Here is a 16,785-nt window from a genome sequence, read left to right on the forward strand (position 1 = left end):
CGCGCGTTTGAAAGCTGGTCGGGAGCATCTGTGGCGCGCGACACCGCTCTGACCAGCCACCTGTCACCCTCTCTCTCATCCCCAGGTGTACTGTTCAAGCAGAGGTTCACAGAGTCAGCTGAGCAGGCCCGCAGACTTCACAGCAGGAAACCAAAAGGTGGATTTAAGCAGGCTGTTTGTTTGTCCAGGTCAGAGTCAATACAGTAAAATATAACGAGGTGTGGAGATTTTTTGTTAACTAAAAATAACAAAATGAGTGAATAAAAACAAATGTTTTTTTAAAAAAATCATAAATCTTGCCTCTGCTATTCATAGTAATGTCTTACTATTTGACTTTGGTTTGTGTTCTTTTTCTCTCAGGAATTAAAATTAATTCTGCTTCCAACATCTGAGCCAATAACGCAACTGGTATAAATTTTGAGCTTTTACATAACCCTTTTTGACCCTGCAGTTGATCCAACAATCATCATTTTGAAGGGTTTGGTCCATGGGGAGATATTTGTTTATGAACATGTTTCAAGCTTGATACATTTAGTCTGAGCCTGCTAAAGTAGCTTTGCATGATTCAGAAGTTCAGAATAATCTTGTTTTAAATACTGTTTGACTTGGATACACCTTGGGCCTCTGTGACTAAAAGTGAGTCTGGACACTTAGTTGTCTGTTAGATAGTTCAGCGAAGGGAACATCTAGCAAAAGATGCAAGGTTTGACTTGGCAAGAAAGTGTGGAAACAAAGCACTGAGTTTAATGGAAACAGTATAGTTTGGTTAAGCCTTTAAAAACAGCTTTGATGGCTTCATGAGTCAGTGCTCTCTTTTGCCTCTTTCATCTCACATGCAGCTTTTATGTGGCACTGGATGGGTTAAATGTGAAAAACCTGAAATATGTCGACACAATCAGGGATGTCGTGTATCCAGACCATTTATGTGAGCTGGACCTTTGGCAAAAAGCCCCCACCCTACCCCTGTGTGTGATGACATACACCCCCTCTAAATGTCCATTCAAGGGGAACAGTAGGCTGCAGTGTTTGCCTGGTTAACAGGGAGGGCATCGACTCCTTTCACTGAAATGCATGCGCGTGCACACACAAAATCACACCAGAAACTTACAAAACAAAGTCTTGTTTTATTCTCCTTCTACCACGTAAGGAGATGCATTACACGAATGAGCTGTACATGGAAGAGAAAAAAAAAACTCATACAATGTCTGTTTTTAGGTAGAGATCCATCCACATGCTGAAAAATACCTCTCACATATGACACACACACACTAATGCTGCATTCACACTCCTTCCAGCAGTATACAGCTATTTTTTTCACTGTACGGACCATGATCCTGTAGTGAGACTGGCTGTGCCCCTCATGGACCCTCACTGGTCTCAGTTAAGTTAAAAAATCTTGTTCAACAGTTGGGTCTATAATTTGTATAAGTATTGCATAAAAATGTCTCTAATTCCCAAACAGTTAATGGATCATTTTTGTAAATCCCCTTGAACTGAGGTTTGAAGTCTGCACTTCAGTCACATCTTCACTGTTTGATTTAAATCCACTCTCAAACTACAAAAACTGTGTCACTGTCCAGCAAATTAAGGACCGAACTGTGCCTGATCAGTTTTTAGTCCTGCGTTCCTCCTGCTCAGACCTTTTGGAGTCAAAGATGTAGCAAGCCCAAGTTGCAATTCTCTTTCCACGCAGCCAGAACCCATCCTTGTAATAACTCTTTACTTCCTTCCCCAGAAAAATCTTAATCCATTGTTTTGCATAAAAAGATATAAACTAGCTTCAACACAGAAAACTTGCACTTTGTTCATTGACAAGCTAGTTTTGGCCTGGATTATGAAGAAATCAGCATACAATGAAGCATTTCATGTGATTTTTCCATTCACTCTCACTCAGATAGCGAAGAATGAGAAAACATGTCAGATCAGTTTCCAACATCAAAAAGCAAACAGAAGAAAATGTTATATGCCTGTGATGTGTCGCCACTATTATCTGTAGGCCACATGCTTCAATGAAAAAGGTACAAATTAAGCACATAAATAAGTCACACCTGTCAGGCCTGGTAGGCCATCTCAAAATAAATACAAATCTGCACCATCATCTCAGTGCTTTAAGGTAATACCAACACAAATGACATTAAGCCTTCCAACTTTTTATGTCTCTTAAGTTACCAAACCAAACATTACAACTGAAGCTGATGCAGCCAAGCAAAGCCATTCTTAGTGTCACTGCTGCCATATTTAACCTGCTGGGACTGCAGCTCACCTCATCACCTCAGATCAACCTCAGAGTGTGTGTGTGTGTGTTAGAGCTTCAGTCTGCAGAATAACTTCATGATTTGAATCCTTCCATGTGATTGTGATTCAATTTAGAAAAAAGATTTGAAACCTGTCATAAAAACTTCATTTCAAATATCATCAGCCTTTTTTTGGGAATAATTTTAAAAAAACTAGTAAAAACTTTTGTTCTTTCTAAAAACAGCTTCTTACTGATTGTGCTTCTGAACACACGTGATTTGACATACGCAGATTTCTCTCTGTAGTCTGCTCCTCCCGTGTTTTACATGCTGTCTTCATCAGCGAGTGCGTCACCGCCAGGCCTCTGACCCAGTGCCAGAGCCCGCTTGGCTCATCAGACACACGCAGGACCAGCTGGAAACGTCTGATGCCGCCTCGGATCCTTGTAGTAACAGCTGTATGCCTTTGCTGGTTTTGTCAGTCAATAAATAAATAAATACTTGAGGGGTCAGGTGCACAAAAGTAAGTACGGTCTGAGCATGCTCCATGACCCATGTCTGATCCCTGAACCCTGTAGTGTTGCCAGGATTGCTACACTGGTCCTTCAGTCTATTCGGTTGCCACAAATGGTGAAGCGATCTATCTCCAGCAGGTCTTTCTTGGGTGGTCGGTGTGCAAGTCCGCCTCCTTCCAGTCCCGTGTCAGCGTTGATGATTTTGTCATCGTCCTCCTCGTCAGGAGTCGTCAGGAATGTGTCTGAGTCACTCTTCGGGAAGGAGGGGGCAGCGTTTTCTGCTGTGTTGGTGGGCTGACAGATGTCTGACGGCAGAGAAGTTTCTCCTTTGTCAGCTGTGGATTCTGTTATAAAGCAAGTTAAGAGTTTTTAGCAGCAGTTAAGCTCAGGAAAAGAGACAGTGAGACAGAGTGACTGAGCTACCTTGCTGCGGTGAAACGTGAACATGTTTTGTCCGGTGAGCTCTAGAGTTTGCACGGCTGGAGGCGACAGAAGGCGGAGGGTCAAAGAGCTTTTCCTCCATATTGGCCTCTTTGACAAACACACAGGAAGTTCCCAGGAGAACGATACTGTTGAGAACCTTCAGAGTGATCATCCTGCTCACAGAGACAGGCAAAAGTCACATGGACATGAAAACAAACAGTGTCAAGAAAATAATTAAAAATGATGAAGACATGTTGGCCAATTACCCCAAGTAAAACAGCAGCACACACATAAACGAGAGCGACCCCTGGATCTTCACTGAGCTGGTCACCACTCTGATCAGCTGAAAAAAATTCGTCACATTTATAAGCAAGCAAACGTGGGAGCAAACATCTCAATATCAAAAGCCATCCTGTGAAAGAACAACTGACCAGCAGCGCTAAAGGAAGCGGGATGAAGCCCATTCTCCTGGATACTGAGTCACTGTAGTCTGTGTACGCCTGGAGACACAGTTAACACATTGTTATGCAAAACATCAACAAGCAGCACAGTTTTACTCATGAATAACTCCATTCTTTTAATGAAATCATAAACTAAAAATCAGGAAAAACTGCTGGATGTGCTTTCAACACGTTCCTCATTCACTGTTTAAACGTTACTCACCGACTGATAGATCAGAATCAATAATTATCAGATGTTATGATTAGAGGTGAATAGCAATAACAGAAAAGAAAAGGACATATGTACAACACCGTCATCAGTGTATCATGCTGCAACTGAATCAAGGTGTATGAGGCAGGGCTACTGGCAATGGTGGATGCTGGCACGCGTGTCTGAGCTCTTCTGAGTGTGGTGGAAATGTGACCGGACAGAGGTACCAAGATGAGGCGCCCCAACCTGCACCTGTGCCATTCTTGCGGCAGCAACCCACCCTACGGCTGTTACTGGCGCACAGTGGCCAGTAGATCAGGAGCATGTCCTGACGCCAGTCAGGATTTAGTCCCAAAAGGTCTCCTACTGAGCATGCCGGGGACATGCTGTGTTGAAATTCATGAGAGGCAGCCGCAACAAGTAAGCAGGGCACAGCTGCAGCCTGCACTCAGGAATGGAGAGACATTCCTCAACTTACTCAGGCACTGAATATGCAGTCCAGGCCATACCTCGTATTATAGTGAGGGTTTATGAAATCTATTCGAAACACTAACCTGCCTTTTGTTTTTGGACTAGTATATATAATAAAAAAAGAGGAAATAAGATGATATGTAGTGTCATACAGAAGAAAATATTGTCTTTCATTAGAGAAAACACAAACAGCACCTTGTCCTTTTATTTGTATTTTCCTAAATTACTGTGATTTGAGCCGCTTCACTCACATTTTTCTGTCGACTGCTGACCAGGTCAAAGGCGAGGCTGGCTCTGTATTCCCCGTATACCTGAGACAGAGGCAACGTGTCAACCGATACAAGAGAAACATCAAAATATAAAACAAATAAGCTACTGAGTAGAGCGCCTGCCTTGTCGTGGTGACGTAACAAATGTTAACTTGTTTGCTGCAAGTCTCATAATTGGTTTACCTGCTTGTTCTTTACTCTGGTGCATGAATGCAAGGTGAAAGCACAGGAAAGGTAAATTCATGAAGCCGAAAAGAAGCAAAAATGTGTGTGTGCGGATTAAACGTGGATTAGTATGGACTCACAGGTGCTTGAACACTTACAATGTGAGTGAGGTTTGTGTGATTAGGTTTGACAGTTTGGGGATAAAGGGGTTAATCCCTTCCTGTGGGGCTACTTTCTGTTACATAAGCATAGTTACAACTCCTTGGAGGAAAATCAAAGAGAAAGGCGACCCATGAGGGAAGGAAGTGAGAAATTGATAAGGAAAAAATGGGCCTGCTGACGGTTTCTCTTGCAGGTGGGTGATTCTCTAACAGTATAACAATAGTGCTAAAGAGACCAACAAAGTGAAAATACACAGATTTGTAAATCATGAAACACTACAATATAACATATTTTATATGGGTCAAGTGACCAGAACTCTAATCCTGTTATTGTTCTAGATCATCTTAATTTGAGGTCCATATCATGGTAAATACTAAATATTTTACCTATTATGTTTTGAAACACAAGACTAGATTTAACATGTATATAACCCTAAATGTTGTGAGATCACAACATTGTAAAATGGGTTACACTGTTTGAATAGTGAAGTTTGTTTCTTCAATTGAAAACAGTGGAAGCATTTTCACTTGGATCAGTGTGCATTAAACGGTTAAGCTCTTGCCATAGGACCAAAATTAGCTAAAATAGAGCAGATCAAACTTAGTTGCTGCTATGCGTGTTATCCTGTTAGTGTGGCATCATTACATTACTCACTGTAAGCATTTTTCCTGCATATACAACTGAAATTCTGCACATTACTCTCAAATTTGTTTTGTTGACCGCTTAGTTGACTTTCTTTTCTGATGCAACTATTGTCAAAGCACAGATTCTCTCTGATGTTAAGTAATATACAGGTTGTACTGACCATCGTGTCACAGGTCCAACCCTTTCATATCCCCAGTTACTGCCTGGAGAAACCTTGTGTCAGGTTAAACTGGCCATCTGCAGGCTGTGTCTGTACTCCCCATATACTAAATCTAACCTCACAGGTATGACACGTTTTCCAAATGATCCCTGACGTCCTTTGAAGAGAAATGCCCATACAATAACTGAGAAAAAAGAAGCTCTAAAACTTAATTATCATAGTCCACTGGTTTTTCTCTGTACACTGCAGCAGACGTTTAATGATGCCAAGAATATATAAATAAAACTGCTGCCTATTTCTAAGTTCAGCTGATATATGGTGACACTATACCTACAGTTAGATGTGCTTATATGCGCAAAAGCACATCCAAATGTAGAAAGTAATAGATTAAGACATAAATGAGAAAATATCCCATCAAAATGGTTTTTTATACCTAGAATAGTGACACTCCCCACTAATCTTTTCCACACAAATATCTGAACTGTGTTGAAGCTGATAGACAACTGTCAACAATTTAAATTGTATTAATAAGCTTTTAAGCTTATTTCCCATTTTATGGGGATTTATTCCAAGTTTTTCACATCAGAGCTTGCTAAGACTGTCAGATGTTCATTCTAACTAACAGATTTATTTTAGCTGATTTAAATTGTGTTTCTCATTGTACTGAATTGCTGTTGGGTGAACATGATAGAATAGTTCAATAGTTTTAACTAATGTGTTTCTCCTCTAGTTGCCAAACACTCAACTGCACTTTAACCAAGTTAATAAACCGTCAAACGTACAGAGAAAGGACTTACATCAGCACTGATGTCATTGAATTTGGTGATAAAGGCGTGCTTGACAACATCCACGGCAACCTCTGAGGCTATCACCATGACTACATCAGGAAACAGCACCCACAAGTGGTCTGACAACAAACACATTGAAATCTCATCAGTATAATTATTTAATCCAGTATTAGTAGTAAAAGAAAACAGTGAGCTACTTAGCAAGAGTGAAAAGACCTGATTATGAACCTAATCGGGGTACTATGATAAAGCACATCTGTATGCAGCTGTATATCTTTCAGTACTCTTTGCAAAGCTTTGTATTAGGTTACCGGCATTCCATGAAAACTGCTCCATGTTTCTCAGACAGACGATGAGCAGGAGGATGTAGTTGGTGAACCTCTCTTTTATGTCTATGGGAAACAAACAAATCAATCCAGGATTAACCTACTTTGTGCTCACTGCAGTTGAGCTCGATTCCACATATTTACCTTGTATTAAATAATCATACTGAGAGGAGGAGGCACAAAGTATTCAAAGATTTTGATTTTTGTGGAACGTAGCCAGCTGTTTTACCACCACTTACCACTGTTTGACATCTGGAAAAGGTTGTTCTTTTCAAACTTCTTAAATACACTCCCTTTGATCTCAACAAACTGCAGAAAAAAGAAAAACCCACCATAAAAACATCAGGACTGAACTGGAGATGCCGCATGTTTTAAACGGGGTAATATGTCTGTGCATAAAACTCACGTTGTTTGACATCATAATGGTGAGCAGGGACTTGTTGTGGGAGTTGAAAGCTACATTGAGAGTTGTAGCCTGAACCATGATGAGGATGGCATGAAGAACTGGATACATGTTGAGGAAAAACACACATTTTCTGCACTGTAATAATACTGACGCAATGACTTTATGTGCCCTACTAGTCTGAAGTACAGCTGTTAGATTTGCTGCTGCTGATTACTTCAACCTTGATTGACTGTTTGGTTTATGAAGAAAGTTGAAGACTGGGAAGATTAAATAGCAGAGTGATGAATAACGCTTGTTTGGGATCACTGGGGGCAAAAGGTCTTTCCTTTTGCCTCTAATGTGGCCTTTTTCTATCAGTTTCAAAATCTGAATTTAAGCTTTTAATTTCATTTGTTTTAAATACACTTCAGAAAAACATTTTGCTGAACGATAAAACTGATTAATGTTGCAAATCAACTTTAAACTGACTAACTTTTAACCATTTTTATATAAGTGATGTTTTTGAGGATACAGACGTAGAGAACAGCCATGAGGAAGTGAGGAATCACGCCTATATGTGCTCTCTTCTTCTCCTTGGGTTCTGTGGCGGTCCAGTACAGAGCGTCCAGTATGTCTTGGCCAAATGATGAGAACAGGCGGTCCGCCACCTGACGACACAACAAGGGAAGGATGACGGGGGAGAGCTAGTCAATGAGTGGTGCAGCGTCATTAGATACTGAACTGGCCAATGAGAAAGATTACACAGTGTACCTCTAACATGTTGTAGATGATGTATAGTTTGATGACAGACTGTCCTCTGATGAGATGGTACATCATGGCGTAATCCACGTAGCTCATCATTGAGTAACACAGCACCATAATGAAGCCTTTGAGTACGTCGCACACCTGGGCTGGCTGAAGCAAGCGGGAGCCGCTAAATAACACACAAACGTCACAGACAAGGAAAATGTTCACAAGAAAATTACCAGAACAGAACAGCATAGTTGGCTGTTGCCTCAGAGCTCTGCTGCCCCCCGGAGGTCAATAACAACATTGCACTGCTTCAGACAAAGACCCTGCCCAGGGTGACAGAGCCCCCTTTAAAGTGGGACTGCAGAACATATTTATTCCTTGCACCTGTTTTTTTTTTTTTATATATTCTCAATTAACCACAGTTTGATTCTTTAAAGTTTCTAAAAAGAATTCTGGATTTGAGGAAAGCAGGGAAGCTCTAAATATGGGTCATGTTGCCTACGCTGTACATATCACAAGATATGCAGATTTTGGAAAAAGTGCACACAACGCAACACAAAAAATTAAGTGACTGTAATCAAAGTGATTAACAGTGTAATATTAGTACTGATCAACAAAGGACTAATAAGGGATGCACCTGCCTAATACATAGAGTGTATATTAGCCCAATCCTGACTCAGAAAGCCAGACTGAGTGTCGGTGAGCAGACGAATGGGGCCAATCTGTTCGGCATTCTTCTGTTTACTTTGTTACACATCAGCATCAGTGAACCAGCTCCTAATGCAAAAGCAATCATAACCGAGGGAATATAGTGGCAAAGGTTTTGCATTTTATAGGCATGTCAACAGCTTTAATTTTTATGTTGATAGAAGTTTATTATTAAACTGCAAACTGTGGTCAAGTTAGGTGACATGATTGAAAATCCCCGATGAACACGATGGTTTCCATGTCGGCGTCTCCCTGCCATTTGCTCTCACTCCCATTATGTTCAGTTTACCAATGTAATGCTTGTTGGGACGCTTTTATTGCACAGCAAGATTCAGAGTCTATTATTACTCCACATCTGTGAGAGCAGGTGCACTCACAGTGACAACAGGTAAACAAGAAACTAGTGAGACTGTAAATAAAAGCATGCCGTAACCAATGAGTCTCCCTTTGAAAACAAATTAGATTGGTGCAAATAATCAAGGTGAATAAAGTAAACAACTTTTTCTTTATTTTATTCATCTTGCTCAAATTGCCGCAAATCAGTAAATGTAAATAGCCAGAGTTTGCTTTTTTTTTTATAACATTATGACAGCAATGACTAGGTCGAGCCTGACATTTTGACTTTGTTTTGCTCTATTATTCTCTGATTTCTTATGTTCTACTAACCAATTTTGAAGACAGAAAAATCACTGATGAAGAGCTGAGGCTCTACTCCAACATTATACTTCACAGGACCTGATAATCATGATAATCACAACATTTGTACCTCATACATAAATGACATCTAACACAATCTATGCAAATATAATTTTAATGATGGTGGAGTTATACTGATGAGAAGCACATGTATCAAAATATTCCCTGTTAATAACAAATGATAGGTTAAGGAAATAATACTTATATATAATGAAATGTACTCTAATACTTATGCTTATACGTTACCTGAGACCACAACATGGCACTGTGAAGAGTCGCAACAGGGCCAGAATCACCCTGAGGGGCAACAGCGTAAACACATAGAGGAAGGCGTCCAGACAGAGGAAGAAGCCGAATGTCATCAGCTGAAAACAGGAAGAGAGGGGAGAAATACATTTATTACAACTGTGTTTATTTCATTTAATTTTTTTTCTTTAAGTGTGGGGGTGTACAGTGTGTTCACCTTCTCCAGTTCTTTGGGGATGCGGAGGCATGTGTAGACCCTCTCTCTGCGCTCTGTGTATTTGGCCTCGTTGTGTTCTAGGAAGTAACCTCTGGTGAGCTCAGTAGTTATGAATCTGACCAGAGACAGGTCTACAGATACAGACAGGAATAAATTATTCTTTTTACTGTGTTTTGAATCTATCACAAACAACACTATCAACACAGCACACATAGAGGAGTCCTTACTTAATGGTAAATTCAATCAGATGAGAACTGGCTACACTAAAACCAAAACTACTCAAGCTAATCTGCTGCTGGAACCGTCTAAACTCCTCTGCTGAAGCTTAGAAACATGAACGAAGGGATTTGTTCCCATTTAGCCACAAGAGTATTAGTGAGGTTGGCCACTCGTGGTTCGATCAGGCCTGTTGGAGCTCCAGTTCATCCCAAAGGTGTTAAGATTTGGAAAGTTAAAGCTGTTCTGGTCATTTGGTTTTATATCAACTTTTTTCATTTCACTTACATGTTTGAAGCGGCTTTAGGCCTTATACTATGTTCTTTTTTTTTAAATATTAGGCTCCTTTTTTACATTATATAATGACAATACATACTCAGTATTCTGTTCAGAGTCATCTGGTTTTTTAAGTACTCATAGCATATTTTGTTCCCTTTATTTGGTTAAATTCAATAATAAAAAAAGAAGTCCTCTTCATTAGTATTAAAATGGACTGTCATTAGCATTCATTAACATCCAGTGCTTTTATTTAGGTATTTAATCTGACTTCTAAATCAGTGCAATTTAACCTATGGTAACGATAAAGAGCTGAGAAACAAAGTCTTTGACATCTAGCAGTCTGGAAAGGAATACAACGCCATTTCTAAAGCTTTGGGACTCCACAGAGGCATGGTGAGAGCCATTATCCACAAATGGAGAAAACTTGGACCAGTGGTGAACCTTCCCAGGAGTGGGCAGCCAACCAATATTACTCCGAGAGCTGATCGATGGCTCATCTATGAAGTCACAAAAGAACCTGAACAATATCTGAAGAACTGCAAGCCTCACTTGGCTCAATTAAAGTCAGAGTTCATGATTCAACAATAAAAATAAAAAAAACACAGACTGGATAAAAATGGCATCCATGGAAGAGATCCAACCTTTGTGTGTTTTTTTTTTTGTAACGAAAAAGAACACACAGGCTTGTTCCACATTTGCCACAAAACATTAATGATCTACATGACTTTTGGGACAATATTCTGTGGACTGATGGCACAAAAGTTGAATGTTTGGGAAGGTTTGAGTCTGGCATAGAACTAACACAGCATTTCATAAAAAGATTATCATACACAAAGATGGTGGTAGTAGTGTGATGGTCTGGGGTTACTTTGCTCCTTCAGGACCTGGAAGACTTGCTGGGGTAAAAGAAAACATGAATTCTGCTCTTTACCCAAACATCCTGGAGGAGAATGTCTGGCCATCAGTGCCCTGAAGCTCAAGAGCACTTGGATTATGCAGCAGGACAATGATAAATAAACGACACCAGCAAGTTCACCTCTGAATGGCTAAAAAAACAAAATAAAATGAAGGTTTTTAGGGTGCCCTGGTCAAAGTCTGGACTTACATCTGATTGAGATGCTTCGGCACGACCATAAACAGGCCATTCACGCCTGATGAGAAAGACTCATTGCCAGCTATCGCAAACGCAGTTCTTGCAGTGTTATCAAGGGTGACGCAGCCATCAGGTTTAGAGGGGAATTATTTTTATAATTCAAACACATTATTAAAATGTGTTTGATGTGCAGCAGATATGAAAAGGGCTCAAACAGTACTGTATTTTTTTCCAGCTCTGGGGGAGCTTTATAGATAAAGTTTATTTTCTGAACAAGAGGAGCAGAGTTCAAAACATGTAGGTGTTTAGCAACCAAGAATGGTCAAGAAAATCTTTATCCAGTTGCATTAAAAATAGCAATATCGAGTATATACATAAGAAGACCGCGAGTGCACCTGCTGAATTCACAGAGAAAGAAAAGTGTATAAAATTTAGAAACAGCTGAGCTTTATGGTGGGGGGTATGTCCACGCTTTCTAATAAACAAATCTTACTAGAATAAACCATTACAATTTATGGTGCCAATCATCTGAAAACACATGGCCTTTTTTCTTCTTCTTGCATCTGGGTTAAAAATGATTGCCATAAGCATTACGTTGAGCAATCTTTCAAGTCAACACGGGTGTCTGTGCACCTATGGCTCACACAGTGTCCACCGACTCATCTGAGTACGCCTGTGCAGAGAACCAAACCGCACGAGAAGCCAACTGGCTGATCTGGACTTTCTGCATGATCACATGCAGTACTGCTGTCTTACTAACAGTCAGAAATCCTCCTGTTAGATTTAATTTGGATGCATATCACACAATTGTGCCACCTGCTCGTTACTTTACTCTAGCTCAGTTTCTCACAAACAGCTACTGAGGCTTCCTGCAGCTACAACATGTGCAAACTCGGAGCAAGCCCCGAAAAGCTGCAGAAGCTCTGTTGACATTTTACATGCCTTCTCGAGAAACTCTACAAAAAACACCCTACAGCCGCCGTAAACAATAATTATCTCAGCTGCTAGCTAGCGCTGTCAAACTGGGAGTCAGCGCCTGTGGAAACGAAGCTAGCTCTCACCTGACAGGTTGCTCTTCTTTCCCCTGCTAGCGCCATTTTTATCGTTAAACCCCAGCGTCTCCGTGACTCCGTCTTTCTCCTTGTTCTTCCCCGCTGTGGCAGCCTTCTTCTCCCTCTCCCCGTCCTCCTTCTCCTTCTCTTCACCCAGACCTGTCGACAGCGCCTCCGCCATCTTCGCCAAACGAAAGTTTCAGGCCGCTGCTGCCTGGGAGACTGACGGTCAAACGTCATCACGCACAGCAGGTTGTCCAACTCACCGGCAGATGTCGCCAAAGCCCTGAGATTATTTGCCGCACGTTTCAGTTTATAATCCCACGAAGCTAAAGACATTAAAAAGACTGTATAAAATGACACAAATAACAGCTTACGTTTCATTATAACCTATTCAACTGAGAAAGACTGTGAAAACATACAAAGCTGATTGAGTTTTTATTACCGTATATGCAATAGATTCACTATCATCATAACCCTTTTCCAATTGCACCTATAGGCAATTAGTTGTGTGAACGTAACAGAAACACACACACAAATGTGTTCAGTATTTAAGGAATTTGCTGATTTGCGTGGTCCTGCTCTTCTTATATATATCGCTGCCAACACAACTCAAGAGACACAACTTTTACTTTGAAGGCGGACTCTGGCGGACCATTACACCACTAGCAAGAAGGTGACACAAGGCAGGATGAATTCATGCTTTCATGTCTTTTATGCCCATTTTGGACCCTGCCATCTTGATGTCACAGCAGAAATCAAAACCCATGAAACCAGGCAACCTTCTCTAATCTCCTGTTGTGCAGTTTTGGTGAGCCCATGTGACTTTCTGTACAGAAAAGCCCCTGGTGCAGCCTTCTGCTGCTCTAGACCATCTGGTTTGTGTTCAGAGATGCTTTTCTGCATACCTTGGATGTAACCAGTAGATCAACAGTAGATCTACAATCTTCGGTTTTGAACACATCTCATCTTGAAGAAATTTCTTCAAATTTGCCAAATGCATTCACTTGGACCACAAACTACTTAATATTTGGAGGTCAAAGGTCAAAGTCATCAAGACTTTATGTCTACTTAATTTCAGCAACGCCTTGAAGGTAAGAAGCGGAGGTCGAAACACAAAGATGGGGACCAATAAACCCTGGCGGTAGCTAATAGATCACGCTGACCTTCAGGCTCTGGGACATAATGAACCACATCTGTCATAATTAAGCACGGTTACATGATTTTTAAAGCTGTAACCAGAATTATAGGTAGATTTCTGCATGCAAAAGCCGAGCAACAAAGGTTAATTAATGCCATGGATAAAGAGGAGAGTGAAAAGAGGGAGAGAGACAGAGAGAGAGAGCAGAAACCAAGCGCGCAGCACGGATAGAGTTTCTCCCGGCGAGGGATCACTTTGACCTCCATGGATTCAGTTTCCCCTTCCTTGTGACTCACACGTCAAAGCTACACGCTACACGTTGATGCTACACAACGGTGGGAGCAACTTATGATGCTTTTTCTTTTCTTTTCTTTTTCTTTCTTTCTTTTTAAATTGTGGGATAAACTTATGGTGATCGCCGAGCGCGCACTGCGGTTCCTGCCTCGGGGCACCATGGGCTCGTAAGATGCCTTCTCTGTGGAAGCGGATAACATTCTCGGTGGCCTCGGCGCTCTGTATCGGCTCGGTGGTCCTCTTGGTGGTGGCTTTATCCACGGAGCGGTGGGTTACCGGGCGGATCCTCTGTAAAACCGGGGTGGAGATAGTGAATGCGTCAAATCCCGAGCTGGACCAATTCATCGGGAGCATTTATTACGGATTGTTCCAGGGAGGAAAGACCAAGAGGTGCGGGCTCGGGGACAGGCGGTCCAAAATTTACAGTAAGACGATTTCAGACTTTTAAAACTACACAGATGCTGTCTTATTAGAGTAGAACAACACCTGAGCATCACTTTTGTTTATTTTTACAGGGGTGTTTACCCTGAACTCAAACTTTGTTCTTTTAGTTGTGACATGAGTATAAAACATTTACTAAGATATGATCATAGAGAGGCACAAAGAAGCTGATGCTGTGAACTCAAACCACTTTCACACTCACAAAAATCAGCGCGTGGTCTTATTTTAATGAATATACCAAACTTTTAGGGTTTGGGTAGCAAACAAAATACTAAAATTATCTAAGTTTGTTTGCTATCCACAAATTTACATAATAATGTAGAGGGTTACAGCTCTACTTTTTATACAGTCCAACAGAGCTGACAAGATGCAGTATTTGATTCTTTCTGCTCTCTCCAGTTTTCCCAAAGCTTGTGCGTACACTGAACGGGGGCCTCCACATGATGGTGATCCTGTTCCTGCTGGTGGCTGTGGGTTTTGCGCTGGTCAGTCTGTCTTTCTGCATTTACAACGCACGCAAGGTTCCATACCAGAGCATCAAAGGGCACAAGGGACTCTATCTGTGGAACTTCATCGCTGGTATGTCTCAGATGATGCATCATTTTGTTTCTTGTCCTTTCCCTGACTTGCCTGCTTCTCTGTCTGCAGCTCTGTTTGGTGCCCTGGGTGTTCTGTGCTTCCTGGCAGCTGTCAGACACCACAGTCTGACCGAGCGAGTGGCAAACTTTAGGGAGAACCTCTTCGTCCTCGTTGTCTTGGATGACAGTCTGGACTGGTCTTTCTGGCTCGGCGTAGGCAGCATTGCAACTCACTTTGCTGTCTGTGGAGTGGTCGCGATGAGTCGTATCAAGCTGCCCAAACCGGAGATCAAAAAACCTGAAGAACCGACTGTCTCTGCTGTGGACCTGCTGTACTGAAGAATATTGTTTTTTAGCATTTTCATCACTAATGATGGACAAGCGCCAACCGTGAAAACAAAACAGTGCCGGGGCCCTGTTCCTTTGAAGCTGTACTGAGTTTTAGGTTAATTACAGCCAAAATTACGGAGTCATAACTACATAAATTAACAAGTTGGGACTAAAGTGGCGCCTAACTCGCATACAAAGCCTAGGCAAATTCGTCCTTACCTTGATGATCATGCAGCTGTTTGAAATGACTAATGTATTAGTATAAATCTGGCTTTGATGCATATGGATTTATACATTATTATGTTTGATTTTTCAGAGTAAAAGTCAAGCTTAAAAGTAAACATGCCAAATCTCATACTTTGAATGAGTGCTGCAGTGTGCAGCACAGATCCTAAAGTCAGTATGAAAATAGATTTTTTTTCTTTTAAATAGTTGTGTAAATAAAGTGTTAATGTGTAATACTATGTTTGTACATCATGAATTTCATTCAGACACTTCAAAGCTCAGCGATACATGTCTGCAAAAGAGCATAGAGGGTTACTTTAGTTATGTCAATCATTCACACTAGAAGAAGATTCACGTCTCCTTGGTCAGTTAGTTCATGCAGGAGACAGACCATCGAGATAGAAGAGATGGACTGAATGAATGAAAAGGCTGCAGAGCGTCCATCCTGAATTACACCTTTTACCCTATTCATCATCTACATATTGTTTGCAAATACATGATTATTTTTCAATCATATTTATGTGTTGACAAAGACAGAGTAGTGTCTCAAGTACGTGGTCAATGTCAAGTCCTTTTCTGATGCTTTTTAAAAATTTATTTATTGATATATTTTATTTACTTATTTCATTTTTAAAAAGTTTTAAATGTTGAGCTTGAGAGATTCTTAGCCGATGATGCAATAAATAATTGTATGATGTGTTTAAATAAACGACAGTGGTTTTAAGTAAAGTCTTCCTATGCAGCTTTCTATGAAGACAAAAAAGTTGTTTGTTAGAAAAAAAGTGAAAAAATTATTTTGAAAAAGAGTTCATGTTACATCAGCATGTCGAACTATGTCAGAGTCTTCAAGATCCATTCTCCCTTCTTCATAGAAACGTGTGTTCAGGCGTCTGTATATAAGATAGCATTAAACATCAAGTGCTTACTTTTTGTGACTAGTTTATGACTTCCCTTGACACCAAAGCTTTGTTTTTCTTCTTAAGAGACTGTCTACAGCAGGGGTGGACAATCTTCCCAAAGAAGGCCACACGAGAAACTGAGACTGTTTCTTACGTGGCCTGACATTAATTTGAACTTTTTATAATTTATTGGACTGTCCCTCAAGAATAGTTTCTAATGTGACCCCATTGGAAAGATTAACTACCCACCCCTGGTCCACAACATATAATGTCCCATATCCCTTCATTCACACACATATACACATGGTTTAATGATGTTAGAGAATCCCCTAAAAATCATTCCATGTATACAATTGCTGTACCTACTAGTAATATTGATCAGAAGAAGACTGACGATGCTTTTTAATGTCAAGCTTGAAAGAA

The 16,785-nt window shown here is 40.7% G+C and overlaps 2 protein-coding genes across 2 annotated transcripts; one reads left to right on the forward strand and one right to left on the reverse strand.

Annotated features, from left to right (window-relative positions):
• Window positions 1–820: 820 nt before the first annotated feature.
• Window positions 821–12,674, reverse strand: tapt1b (transmembrane anterior posterior transformation 1b). Its single transcript, XM_085161874.1, has 14 exons — window positions 12,464–12,674; window positions 9,815–9,945; window positions 9,598–9,716; window positions 7,966–8,128; window positions 7,727–7,862; window positions 7,216–7,313; window positions 7,049–7,118; window positions 6,795–6,875; window positions 6,493–6,602; window positions 4,546–4,605; window positions 3,604–3,672; window positions 3,439–3,515; window positions 3,173–3,345; window positions 821–3,093 (listed from the first exon to the last, which is right to left on the reverse strand). Exons 1-14 carry the CDS (start codon window positions 12,633–12,635, stop codon window positions 2,840–2,842), a joined length of 1,713 nt encoding a protein of 570 aa, XP_085018000.1. The 5' UTR covers window positions 12,636–12,674; the 3' UTR covers window positions 821–2,839.
• A 108-nt stretch (window positions 12,675–12,782) lies between these two features.
• clrn2 (clarin 2) lies at window positions 12,783–16,711 on the forward strand. The gene is made up of 2 exons (XM_085161886.1): window positions 12,783–14,314; window positions 14,730–16,711. Exons 1-2 carry the CDS (start codon window positions 14,062–14,064, stop codon window positions 15,245–15,247), a joined length of 771 nt encoding a protein of 256 aa, XP_085018012.1. The 5' UTR covers window positions 12,783–14,061; the 3' UTR covers window positions 15,248–16,711.
• Window positions 16,712–16,785: the final 74 nt, after the last annotated feature.

Source organism: Neolamprologus multifasciatus, chromosome 6 (assembly GCF_963576455.1).
Source record: "Neolamprologus multifasciatus chromosome 6, fNeoMul1.2, whole genome shotgun sequence".
In the NCBI taxonomy this organism is placed as follows: domain Eukaryota; kingdom Metazoa; phylum Chordata; class Actinopteri; order Cichliformes; family Cichlidae; genus Neolamprologus; species Neolamprologus multifasciatus.